A 13,972-nucleotide genomic window follows, 5' to 3' on the forward strand; every position below is an offset into this window, starting at 1 on the left:
CTCTGAAGATGCCAGCCACAGCTGCTGGCGAAACGTCAGGAACTACAATGCCAAGACCACGGCAATACAGCCCGGAAAACCCCCAACAACCATAGATGCAAATCTATCAATCACTAGCCTGCCAGAGTAAGTGAGGAAGCGGCAAAGAAGGAGCAGGGGGAGAAGGCGGCATCAGAGTGTGAGAAGGAAAAGTAGTATCTTAAATGTGCTTCATTTGCCTGAAAACCACTATAACTTCAAATATATCGTATTAGTGACAACGTAACAGAGCTGAAAACTGATTTCCACCTGTTACTCAATGAAAAGTATATTGATTGCCAGACTGATTCTGCTTGGGGATCTTCCACTCGTTCAAATGGTCTAACATTCATATAATTCTGCTATATTGTGTAATCTGCTGGAGTGAACCCTCCTCAAAGGTGGCGGGAGAAGCTAATGATTTTAAGACTGGAAGGAGACCTTTTAAAAACCTTGTCCAAGCATACCAAGCCCTGGACTTGGCAGAATAATGAACGGCACATCCTCCAGTTCTTTTCACACACGCTAGTATCTTGTTGCTGAGTAACCCTGAGCATTCAACCTTTTACATAACAAAGTGATCACATGTGGAATACATCCAGTATGAATGTAATGTTTCAATCCTCACCTCATTTGGAGTAATGGGCTCACTGTTCAGTATGATCAAGTTTTGGGAGCACGGTCTGCTCTGTCCAGTCAGATGTCTGTCTGTCAGCACGGCCTGGGAAGCAATCCCTGTTGGTCCTCCGGTGTTGTAGAACATGAAGGTGTCGCTTCCTGACCCGGCCGTCAGGCAGGCTTTATAGCAGTAGGTCTTGGAGAGGGAGCCATTGCCCCGCACCTCAATAAAATGGGGCTGCACTTTCAAGCCCTGGGGCAGTCCCGTGTCCAGGTTGTTGTTTGCCTGCTTGTACATTTCCACAGGACACCTTTCTCGGGGGGTCCCACAGAATCCTCCACAGCAGGAGTTGCCACGTATGCTGTATTCATAGCACTTTATCACCGTGAGGACCAGAATGGTCAAGAGAAATATAAAAGAGACAGAACTCAAAGCAATGATGAGATAAATGGTTATTTCAGAGTAATATCTGGAATCCTTTACTTGCTTCCTTGTATCAGGGACAGTGCTGGAAGCTCTGTCTACCACAGCAACGATTATAGACACGGAGGACGACAGCGGGGGCTCTCCGTTGTCTCTCACCTCAACAGTAATGTTGACGGTGGTCATGCTGTCCTCCCCCAATGTGCGAGTCGTCCTGATTTCCCCACTGTGAACCTCCACTCGAAAGATGTCCGGAACCGAGGCCTGGGCCAGACGGAAGAACAGCCAAGCATTCTGCCCAGAGTCGGCATCAAGGGCTATGACTTTTGTGACCAGGTATCCCACATGGGCTGAGCGGGGGATCATCTCCACCACGGCTGAACCGTTGGCTGAGGTAGGGTACAGAATCTGGGGCGGGTGGTCGTTCTGATCCACCACGTAGATATGAACGGGGACGGTGCTGCTGAGAGGCGGCTCCCCAGAGTCCTGGGCCTTCACCACTACTTGGAACTCCCTCAACTTTTCGTAGTCAAAGGTGCTGACAGCATAAACGTTTCCAGTGTCAGACTGAATGGAGACGTAGGAGGCAACCGGCAGCCCTTGGATCACTCCGTTCAGCAGAGAGTAGGAAACAGAGGCGTTTTCCTGGGCGTCAAGGTCAAGGGCCTTGGCGGCACACAGGGAGACCCCGGGGGCATTGTTTTCAGGGATGTAAACAGAGTAAGAGGCCTCTTCGAAGCGGGGAGGGTTGTCGTTGACATCTGAGATATCCACCTGGATGACTTTCTGGGAAGCCAGGGGAGGGTCCCCGGCATCTGTGGCTGTGATGGTGATGTTGTAGGCGGGCGCCCTTTCCCGATCGAGGTGGCCCACGGTGACCAGGGTGTAAGAATTCTTGAAGGAATTGAGCTTGAAAGGAAGGCTGGCTGGAGAGCTCAGGGTGACCTGCCCGTTCTGGCCCGAGTCCCGGTCAGTGACGCTCATTAAGGCCACCACGGTGTCGGGCTGGGCATCCTCGGGCACAGGGCTGTAGAGGGAGGTCAGCACCACCTCGGGGGCATTGTCGTTGGCGTCCACCAGGTCGACCAGCACCTTGCAGTGGCCGACCATAGGCACCGCGCCGCCGTCCGTGGCTTGCACGTAGATCTGGTAAGAGGCGGCTTCCTCGTAGTCCAGGGTGCCGTTCACCCTCACCTCCCCGGAGGCCGGCTCGACGGTGAAGAGGCGGCGCACGTGCGGCGGGGTGTAGCTGCTGAAGGCGAAGCGCACCTGGCCGTTGGGGCCCTCGTCCGGGTCGGAGGCGTTGAGGGCCGCCACCAGGGTGCCGCGGGCGGCGTTCTCCGGCAGGCGGGCGGCGTAGGTGCTGCGCTGGAAGGCGGGCGTGTTGTCGTTGGTGTCCAGGACGCGCACGGCGATGCGGGCCGTGGCCGAGCGGGGCGGCTGGCCGCCGTCGAGGGCGGTGAGGAGCAGGCGCAGGAGCGGGCTCTGCTCGCGGTCGAGGGGCTGCAGCAGCACCAGCTCGAGGACTTGGCTGCCGCGCTCCGGGCCGCGGCGGTCCAGGGCGAAGTGCGCGTTGGGGCTCAGCCGGTAGCTCTGCACGGCGTTGGAGCCGGCGTCCGGGTCCTGCGCGGCCTCGACGGGCAGGCGGGCGCCCGGCACGGCCGACTCGCTGAGCTGCAGGCGGCACTCGGGGCTAGGGAAGCGCGGCGCGTGGTCGTTGATGTCGAGCACCTCCACCTCCAGGCCGTGCACCTCCACCGGCTGCTCGACCACCAGCTCCAGGCCCAGCGAGCAGGCCGGGCTGAGCGGGCACAGCGCCTCGCGGTCCAGGCGCTCCTGCACCAGCAGCAGCCCGCGGCCCAGGTCCAGCGCCAGGTAGGGCCGGCCGCTGCCCGAGCTCAGGCGGGCGCCCCGCGAGGCCAGCCGGCGCGGCTCCAGCGCCAGGTCCGCCGCCACGTCGCCCACCACAGCGCCCCGCGGCAGCTCCTCCCGCACGGCGTAGCGCAGCTGCCCCCCGACGCCCCTCGGCCGCGGGCCCAGCCACAGCAGCAGCAGCGGCGGCAGCCAGCCCAGCGCCCCGGGCCCGGCCGGCACCTTCATGGCCCCGCCGGGCAGAGACGCGCGCAGCCGCCCGGCCGCTCCGCGGGGCGCCGAGAGTCCCTGGAGCCGCCGCCGCCGCCCAGCCGGCTCATGCCTCCTCCCGGCCTCTCGTCCTCCTTCTCCTCCCCCGGCGGCTGACGCGGCTGCTCCCCTCCTGGCGGGGAGGGGCGCGCCGAGCTCCGGCCGGGCCGCCTTTCAGCACCTGAGCACCGGACAGCGACTCGGCGGGGCGGGGACAGGGCGGGCGTCGCGGCGGCCCAGAGCGCGGCCGGTCCGGCCAACCGGGCAGGGGGGGGCAGGTCTCCCATCGAGCCCCCACCCCGTCCCGGGAAGCTAGCCCCATTGGCCGGGTCCGGGAAGCCCCGCACCTCCGGCCCCCGCGCGCAACTGGCGATTCAGCGCGAAGGGGCGGGTTCAGGCCGCGCAGACAAACCCGACGGGGGACTTTTCTCCGCCCTCGGGGAAGAGAAGCGGGGGGGGGGGGGAGAAAGGGAAACAGACCCGCTTCATCCAGGAGCCCCGGAGGCCGCCCCCTCTCCGAGGGTCGCCGCGCCTGGAACAAGCAGACCCCGCGGGCCAGGAAAGGGCCTGGAAGGGCCGGGGCGCGCGGCTGTGCTGCCAGGAGCCCGGTGGAGCGGGGGCTGCACCGCCGCGTCAGTCCCTGGAAGGCCTCCAGCGGGGCCTGCGGCCGCAGCCGATGGTGCTGCTGAGTCACTGCCGTGCCTCTTCCCCGGGCTTTGCCTCCGGAGCAAGTCCTGCTGCAGTGCCTCCCCCGTCCCTCAGAAGCACCCGGAAGGTCTCTTCAGGGCCCGTCCCTCGCCCGTGCTTGCCAAGTTTGTTTGGGAAGAGGCAGCCCTGAAAACGCTCCTGTTTTTTCCCTGAATATCCTAGGCAAGGAATTGTTTCAGGGACTTCTTGAGTCCCACAGATCCCGTACCTAGTCTGGCTAAGTTCTCAGTGGGATCCCAAAACAAGCATCTGGCTGGTAGGTTCAGGTTCACATGACTGCTGTTCCATAGAGAAAAGCCCTTCCACACAGAAACCAGCAGGTCAAGAGGAAGGGCCTGAGCATCAACTATCCCTTGATTCCTACTTTTCTATGTGAAGGGATTTCAGTATCTTCAATATCTTCCCCACCCCACAGTCTTAAGGTGATACAACCCAGAAAGAGTACCTCACCTTAGGAAGAACAAGGCCTACAACTGGCCTCCCTCCCCCCCCCCCCCCCCCCCGTTGTTCTCTGATCAGCCAATTTCTCTCCTGGTGTAGATTCAAACAGCATTGTCAGAATCAGTATGAATCAGCATTTTAAAAAAAAACTCTTGGACTAGAATTGAGCTTTTCTAATGAACAATTCAGGCCTTCCCTTGCATGGTATAGAATTTCACCACAGAAATAATCTGCTAAAGCTTCCGGTTCTCCCCTTTTCTAAATGTATTTCCAGGTCCCTCCAGGTGTTTCATGTTCAAGCTCAGCCTCAGCCATTTCGTTTGATGCTTCCATACTCTTTTGTGCCTGCCTTCCTTGGTTACCTATTCTTCCCTTCTTTGAAGCTCTCCGCCTCAGTGTGTTCTTTAGGAATGGCCTTACCAAACTTATCAGTGGTTCTAATTTCTTGCTGCATCCTGCAAATCTTAATCTGATCTCATCTGTTATGTAAATTTCATTCCTCCAGTCTTTACTTGTTGCATTCAATGTATCAGGAGCCAGGATTCTACAGAGATGGCTGCCCTTGAAAAGCTGCCAAACAACCATTTAGAAAAACAGGATGAATCTTAAAGAGTCCAGTAGCACCTTTAAGGCTAACCAACTTTACTGTAGCATAAGCTTTCGAGAACCACAGCTCTCTTCGTCAGGTACGGCAAAGAGAGCTGTAGTTCTCGAAAGCTTATGCTACAAATAAGTTGGTTAGTCTTAAAGGTGCTACTGGACTCTTTACTATTTTGCAACTACAGACTAACACGGCTAACTCCTCAGTATAAATCTTGTCTGTTTATGACTTTTCTTTAAATTAACCATTTCTGGCTTCATCATAGGTTCAGGAATTAGTATGCCAAGCAACCCTTGCCCAAAATCTCTCTTCCAACATGTATCTGAACGAGATTTAGATTGGGGGCTAAGGCTGCAATGAGAAGTCTGGGATTTTATGTTGGCTGTCCAAACTGTGTACAGAACAGTCATTTTAGAAAGGACCACATGGCTAGATTATATATCTAGTCTAGTTATCACTAGCTTGTACCTGGACTGTACTACTTTAAGCTGCAGACTGGGGCTACATGATTGAATTCTCTGTACAGAAGAAAATCCTGTGCATGCATACACACACACACACACACTGTGTGCCATAGGGAGAGGATAAGCTGGAACCTCTGATATGACCCCTCTGGTTTTCTGAGCGGCTGATGACTTTGGGGTGGGGGGTAGGGGAGATCAGACATTTATTTATTTATTTATATCATTTATAGTCCGCCTTTCTCACTCCGACTCAAGGCGGATTACATAGTGTGAGATCATTACATAATTTAACTCAGCAAACTAGGCACGACACCAGCAGATCCACAAATGGATATCCAAGTACCCTGATGGCATCGGCAGGTTTCCCTCCTTGGGCAGATGAAAGAGGAAATGGCACGGGGGGGGGGGAAGAGTTCACCTCCATCATGCATGTCCACTGTGGCCCAGTTCTGAATCGGGGGAATGGCTGCTACGGAGGCATTCTGGAAAATGCGCAGGAGATCCTTCCACATCATTCCCTGAAAACCAGGCCTTCGTGTTCCTTTTCTTCTCCTCCTCATTTGTTCAGTCATGTATTCTCATGATCTGGCTACGCTAGGGACGAAATGTGACCAGGTTAACTGAAGCTGAATCCAGACAAGACAAAGGTAATGGTGGTTAGCCAAGGGGTTAGCCAAGAGGCACTTGTTAGAGAGGAGCTGCAGCCTCCTGAGATCACACAACCATGGAGGGTTCTCGGAGTCAGCGTTGCACCTGGATATTTACTATGTCAACAGAATAAGCACACGCGTTTCATCCTTCTGAGTCCACGGAGATCAACAAGAGAGAAGGGCAGGGATCTGCTCAGGACGGCACTGCTATTCATACTGCATTTGGTGAGTCACCAGAAACGTCTTGACTCTCTTTCCAATATAATTCAGTTCTAGACCTTATTTATCTAGTAATTTTTATTCCACCCTTCTGCAAGGTGGTCCACGTTTAGAGCTCAAAGTGGGTATACGCTGTTATTCTCTCCCCCATTTTATCTTCATAACTCTCCTGTGAAGTGTGTTAGGGAGAGAGTGGACATGTGTGTGAACGACCAAAGGTCTCCCGGTAAGCTTCATGGCATAATGGGGATTTAAATTTGGGTCTCCCAGATTGTAATCCAACACCTGAACAGTGCAATCCTAAAAAAACACTTTTCTAGGATTAAGCCCCACAGGTAGTCAGGATTCTGAGTAAACCTTCTAAGGATTACCCTCTAAACGCTGTGGGATCTAAACTTTTCCACTGCAGTCTCTATAATCATCCAACAATCCCTATGGATTATACAGCCTGCACAGCAAGGCCACACTACAAGACTGTTGTGCCCAGAATTACGAGCATGTATCCTACCACTTTGCTCAGCAAAGTCTGAAGGCTGCAGCTTAAGGAGCCTCCCCGCAACTTGGGTGGCTCGTCTTCTGCTGGCAAGACTTTTGCTTGGCAGGACACATGCCAGGGAATCCCCTCCCTTGAAGAGGGGGGGACCACAGATTAAACCATCAGCTAGAATTGTGTCAGTTGTTTTTCTGGCTGAGAGCTGCTTTTAGCGGGCCGGGTCAAAATGGCAGGAAATCATTTTCACTCTCTGGAACAGTCTCCAGGGGTTTCTGTTGCAGATACGGCACACTGTTGATTTTACTGGGTTTTATTTCAGAGGTTGCTTCAGTTTTCAAGCAAATCCGTATGAAATATCGTAGCATGGCAAGGTGACCTCCCGTCTGAGAGCTCTTGCACCCTGTCCTCAAAAGCATGCAGGCTTCACTGGTAACGGCAGAAGATTCTGCACAAGCTTGCAACGTTGTGGGCTTCCAAGGCGACGGAGTTCCATAGCCTGGGAGTAGGCCCACTGCTGACTGCACTTATTCCAACTCTTCTCCAGCCGAACATGACTAACATGATTTAAATTTGGCTGCAGAGCAGACAAACCTGTTTCTGTAGAAGGTACCACTAAAAAAATATCCCAGCACCTTCTGTGGCATACATTCTTCTCACTGAGGTGTCAAACCTACATCTGGGCTGGCTGCACCACTTCAGGTTATGGGCTGCTGCCCACATGGAGGAATGTTTCTCTATTAAAAACATTACACAGAAAATGAGATGTTGGAGAGACATCTCCAAGTCTCATGTGCCTTTTGTATAGAGGAATACAAACACTGCAACAAGAGAGAGAACGCTGAATCTCAGTTACAATATGCCAGTCCCACTAAACTCTGGAGAATCCCAACTCCTCCTAAGAAACGAGTGAGTATTCCTTTTACAGTTTGTGATAGGTGAGTCTACACAGATTGTCATCACTGCTGCGGCTCAGGTCAAGGTGAGTTGACTCAGTAGCAGTGTCATCATTGCAGGCAGGGTTGCCAACTGCCAGGAGAAAAAAATGCCATGTCCCTTTAACCGAAGCTTAATGGATGTTATTTACCTCCATGCCATGAAAAGCTTTGCCTGCTAGTAAAGGGACACAACATTTTTTTCCCCAGGCCTCTTGGTGACCTTAATTGCAGGGACCAGGGCTTTTTTTCAGCAGGAACGTGGTGGAACGGAGTTCCGGAACCTCTTGAAAATGGTCACATGGCTGGTGGCCCCGCCCCCTGATCTCCAGACAGAGGGGAGTTGAGATTGCCCTCCGTGCCGCCGAGCAGCGCAGAGGGCAATCTCAACTCCCCTCTGTCTGGAGATCAGGGGGCGGGGCCACCAGCCATGTGACCGTTTTCTCCAAGGACAACCCACTGAGTTCCACCAGAAAAAAAGCCCTGGCAGGGACCCTTTGGTTAAGCTTGTTCTGGGGCATATCAGGAGGAGATCTATGTATTTCCCAAATCAAACCGGAGACCAAAGGGTACGCATCGACCTATTTTTATGCTGGTTGCCATCCCTGCATCCATCTCTCACTGATGGTAGCTGAGCCAGTAGGTATCTTTGAGCCACAAGACAGCCAAAGGTTTTCTAATGGACCACCAGCTTCGGCACTCACCCTCCACCCTCCACCCACGCATGGCCCCACCCCCTGCCACGTTTCTATGGGGAAATCAACAGCCTGCAGAGACTAGGAAAGCGACACATACTGGGGGGTCCAATAAACACAGGGAGTAATTCATACCTTCCCAATGGCAGCAGGGCAAATCAACCTGGGGCAGAACCCACAGAGCGGGAGGTATGTGTGAACCGTGCCCAGAAAGGTCACCTACACGGGCACTAATGTGCATGTCTTGTGCCATTGACTGACTTGCATTTTTATTAATGCATTTATTCGCTTTGTTTTTATTTATTTTAAATTATTTATTTACTTCATTTATACTCCACTTTTCTACCCTAAGAGGATCCAAAGAAGCTTAGATCATTCTCCTCCCCTTCATTTTATCCTCGCAACAGCCCTGTGAGGTAGGTTAGGCTGAGAGGATCTAACTGTCCCAAGGTCACCCAGCAAGCTTCCTCAGCAGAGGGGGGATTTGAACCTGCCCCCCTCCAGCATCCTAGCCAGACGCTCTAACTGCTACCTCACACTGGCTCTCAAAAAATGTCTACCTACCCTTGCCATTATCCATTCAAGTCAGCTTTCAACAATATTAGTAAAACAAATCCAGAAGATGATCAGATTTATCACAACTGGCCTCAGCAACAACTCCCTGTTCCAACTCATACCAAAACACACAACATCAAGAGCTTGCGGCTGTAGCGGTGGAAAGCGCCATCAGGTTGTAGCTGACTTACGGCAACCCCTGCTGGGGTCTTCAGGGCAAGAAACTAACAGGGGTGTTTTGCCATTGCCTGCCTCTGCAGACCAACCCTGGTCTTCCTTGAAGGTCCCGCATCCAATGACCCTGCTTAGCTTCCAAGATCTGACAAGATTTGGCGAGTCAGGGCAATAGCTTGTCAATGCCCTTAAAAACAAAACAGTCTTGCAGGTCAGAAACGAGAAGGCTCTCTGAGCATGCTTGGGCAGACCATTTTAGAGGAGGGGATTGGCTAAGGGAGAAGCCTGGTTCCGAGTAGGTGCCATATGCCCCGGGCTCATGGATGGGCCAGCATCAAGGGCCCTACTCAAGGACTCTGCCATTAAATGCTCCCTCTTGTCTTTCCTTAGCAAACTGCTCCACATACCGATTTTGAGCCCAGGCACCAATCATCTGGCAGCTTCCATTGCTTGTGCCAAACTGGAATCTGGGCCTCCATCTGTTCCCACAGAGAAGCAAATTTCCTTCCTGCAACCATCAACTTTAGCACTTCTCCAGAAGGAAATATGAAAAAATTCTGTCCTTTATGTCATCTAGGACTCTGCCCTATATTACTAGTGAACATTACTGGAGAGGTGGGTTGGGGCTAATGTGTTAGGGCAAGGAACACTTACAATATGAGACAATCACAGTGGTCTTGGGGAAGTGCAGAAGACTGCCAGAGATGGAGGCCCCTGCTCCCCCCACCTCCCTGAAGCCAGTTGGCTACTGCTTGCCCTAACACATTAGCCTCACAGCGTCAACAGGAAGCTGCAACCGTGCCTGTCGCTTGGATATCTTAAGCAGAATCTCACAGGCCCATTTCTGCTTTTCTCTCTCTGGCATGTACTCACATTCCTCATCCAGCTAAATTCATGGCCTGGTTCAACTGAGCGCTGGCAAACCCCAAGCCCAGTCCTTTGGCACCAGAGCAATCTGGGAATGACCAGGCTGTCTCAAATAAAAAGATGAGCTTTGCTAGGAAAACAAAAGAAGGGAGAAGTTGCATATAACTTCTTGCATGGGAAAAGAGAACAGAGAGCAGAACCACAAGTGACAAAAGGCACAGGTTGGACCCTTGTCAGCTTCCCTCAAGTTTTGATGGGAAATGTAGGCAGCTTGGTGGAATGTTGGACAAGTGACAGTTGAAAAGTCCATTGGACAGCAGTCGGAGAGCCAAGCTGCAAGACCAGGATGCCTACATTTCCCATCAAAACTTGAAGGAAGCTGACAAGTGTCCAACCTGTGCCTTTTGTCACTTGTGGTTCCTCTCAGAGAAGGGGGTCAGATACACAGGAGGATGCTAAACCTGACTAAACTGGGTCCCTGGCTTAATGGCTTGTGGCTCTTCAGAGATTCCAAGCCTCATCAACCTGATGTGGATCTGTCTTGCAAGGGGGTCCTCTTCTCTTCCCTTGCTGCTCCTGGAATACGCAATAGTCACTCTCTCTTGGGAGTGTGTGTCATTTTGTTATATTCCCACCCCCTTGCATGGATAAGAGCTTTCGTTTCTGCTGTGGCTGCTGCTAAGCCAATCAACTGACCCCTTTTGGAGGGGAAACCTTATCCTTCTTTCTGGGGCTTTACGATTTTTCTGTCCTGTTCCCATTCTATCTAGAGATGCAGCTAGAAGGGATATTTCGTTTTAGTTAAAACATTTTTAGGCATTCAGCTTAGGGTCCCCAAGGTGGCAAGCAATAAAAGCATTACAAGTTTAAATCACATATAGATATATACCATACAATTAAAAACAATTAGAACAAACATAGGCACATGAATAGGAGGGAAGGTCACCAGGATAGCCTGGTGCTGGAGCTTTGTTGGGAAAAGGCCTATCACAGGGAACAGGATGAGGCTCATCAGGACAGAGACATGCGACGCAAGAGGAAAAGGGGGAGCGATGCCAATCCCCTGCTCCCTCCCTCCAGCCCCGCTTACCTGGCTGGCCGGGGTGGGGGGGGGAATGCGCCTCCTGGGGCACTCCGCAGCAGCTCAGTTCAGCTGGATTCAGACTGGATTCAGACCCAATTCAGCCCGAATCGGCCACTGCAGCATAAGGGAATGCTCCTGCGCTCTGCAGCAGCCCAATTTGGGCCTGAATCGGCCCACTGTGTAGCATGGGAAGATGTCATTTTCCGGAAGTGACATCATCACACAAGCAAAAAGGAAAAGCACAAGGTAGGAGCCAGGCCCCATATCTCCCGCCAGGGGGTCAGGGGACTCGGCAAACCTAACAAGTGGACAGAAAGAGAATTCAGGCACTAATTCTCATGTGCCAGTGGTCAGGTGGAGCTACTGTGGCAGGAGGCAATTCTGGAAGGGGCAGAGGCAAATGGCAGGTCTCAGGCAGGCCAGTGGAGATGGCCTGGCTGGCAAGGAATTGTAGCACACGCATGAACACACAAAACTGCCTTATGACACCCCTATGCAAATGCCCCGATTGCGTGGGCACTCACCGCACGGGGAGGCAGAGTAGGCACGTGTGCTGGCCCCGCCCCCTACCTCCATGCAATAGCTAAGTGGTCTGCATGAGTTGAAGATGTGCAGGAAGGGCCAGCGTGAACACTCTCTCCCCGTGATCAGCAGTGCTGGTTTTGCAATGTACTGTGGTTCACGGGGACAGGATGAGCATGTAGGCACTTCCTCTGCGCACTGGCCCCACACAGGCCCCTTGGCAATCACATGGAGGCAGGGGGCAGGGCGAGCATGCTTTGGCCTGCTCTCCCTCCCCACGCAGTGAGGTCCCGCATGATCAGAACAGGTGCACAGGCCAATGGAGTTAGACCACTGGCCCATCGACGGCACGCAGTACTGTCTGCTCAGACTGGCAGGGGCTCTCCAGGCAGAAGTCGTTCACGTTACCCACTACCTAATCCTTTTAACTGGACGTGCCAAACAGATGCTTCACCACTCAGCCACGGCCCCTCCCTGCACACCTCCTGCACTTTTGGAAAACACGGAGAACAAATGAGATTTTTGTAAAGACCGCTAAGAGAGAAGCTGCTGCAGTCAGAGTGTGGGCATAAGGGGGAAAGCACAGCGCGCTCCTGGGAGAATGTCTGAGCCCGTCATGGTAGTAACCAGGGCTTTTTTTCAGCGGGAACGTGGTGGAATGGAGTTCCGGCACCTCTTGAAAATGGTCACATGGCCGGTGGCCCCACCCCCTGATCTCCAGACAGAGGGGAGTTGAGATTGCCCTCCGCTGGCACGGAGAGCAATCTGAACTCCCCTCTGTCTGGAGATCAGGGGGAGGGGCCACCGGCCATGTGATGATTTTTGCTGAGGACGATTTTAACTTTAAAAAACTCCCCCCTTGTTCCAGCTGACCCAAAGTGATATCATTGTCCGGTCCTGAGTTCCACCACCTCTTTCCCCAGAAAAAAGTCCTGGTAGTAACGGATGCCCTCCAGCCTCCCCTGCTGAATTGCTCCCTAGGTACTACGGTTACCAAGGACAGACAGGTTTGCCAGGACAGAACTCGTCATATTGGGTTGTGGGGTTCCTCCAAAGTTGTATTTCTGGAATGCGTACAGCAAAAAGAAGTAACACTTTTTAAACATTAAAGATCCTGCCCAAACTGTTATTTTTAATTTGCTTGGTTTTTATGTTACACCAGAGCACAACTGTGCTAGTGTGCAGCATTAAAAAAACAAAATATAACCCTTTTAACACTAACCACACATGTTCCAGAAAAAGCAAAGGGTTTGTTTTTAATTTTTTAATTAAAATATATTTTGCACAAAACACAACAGCTTCAAAAGCACAACATGAAAAGGTTGCAAATATAAAAGCTGACATAACATTTGGGCAGATTTCCAATGGGCAAAATTGCATTCCCGCTGTTTTCTTAGAGGAGAAGTGCCAGTACAAGAGTTACTCCAGACTAAGCCCACTGATTTCAATAGACTTACAGTGGAGCAACCGTGCATAGGATTGCACTGCAATGTATGGGGAAAGCAGCCTTATATAAATTTGTATTCACCTCCTCCTCCTGTTCTGTAAAATGGGGGTCATTAATGCTGAAAGAATGAATGCAGAGTGAATATTAAAACCTCTCAATCCAAGCCGAACACAGCCTGCCTCCTTGGTCCTGATCTCTCACCTCTGTCCCCTGGGAAACTGAAAAATTCTATACAGCATTAATCCAGTCTACACCATTTATGTCAAAGAGTTTAAACTGGAGTAACTGTATATAGGGTTTCCCTGACCCCTGAAACCCTGAACCAAACTCTCCCTCAGTGCCCGCGTCTGTGCCACCTGACGGCTCTGCCCAGTTCCTGTGCCGTCAGTCTTGGTTCATGGCAGCTGACCTTGAGCTTTGCCCTGCTGAGCTAAAATGCCCGAGAAGCATCTCGTGAGGTAGAATGCTTGACCAGCTGCACAGCCTTGGGCAAAGCATCACATTTTATCTCCTGTGAAAAAGAAATGCAAGCTGTCATCTCAGAAGGAAGGTTTCCATATGCTCTTAAGTGGGGACAAATAAATGCTCCATGGAATCTAAGGCCACCTTTCTGCAGAGGCGCAAGCTTGGAGAAATGTCCCGGATATCCAAGAACACATACTAAGGGAAGCGCAAGGGCAGAGAAGCACAGTTTCACTGACATCAACAAAAGAACATTGCCCGCTCCAGTTCAGTAAATGGAGAAAGAAGGGACACCAGAGAATGTAATCAATTATTTACCTGTATCACAACTTGAAAGCAAAGAATCTGAACCACAGGCATCGGACTTACCAAGGTCATGGAGCAGAGGTATGCACTTAGTAGTTAAAAAACAGCTGTCGAAATCTTATATACTAATAGCCAAGTGGCCCTGACCTGTGGATGCTTAAATCTGGAGAC

The 13,972-nt window shown here is 52.1% G+C and overlaps 1 protein-coding gene across 6 annotated transcripts in view; it reads right to left on the reverse strand.

Moving 5' to 3' along the window:
• The window catches only part of LOC129334058 (protocadherin alpha-C2-like), a 280,693-nt gene that overhangs the window by 79,154 nt on the left and 187,567 nt on the right, over positions 1-13,972 (reverse strand). Inside the window, exon 1 of one of the 6 annotated variants that reach the window (XM_054985987.1) lies at positions 647-3,160. The exons of the other annotated variants lie outside the window; for them this stretch is intronic. Coding sequence (XP_054841962.1) covers positions 647-3,160 — 2,514 coding nt within the window. Of the gene's footprint in view, positions 1-646; positions 3,161-13,972 lie in introns of those variants that run through there. 6 annotated transcript variants of the gene reach the window in all.

This window comes from Eublepharis macularius, chromosome 7 (assembly GCF_028583425.1).
Source record: "Eublepharis macularius isolate TG4126 chromosome 7, MPM_Emac_v1.0, whole genome shotgun sequence".
NCBI lineage: Eukaryota > Metazoa > Chordata > Lepidosauria > Squamata > Eublepharidae > Eublepharis > Eublepharis macularius.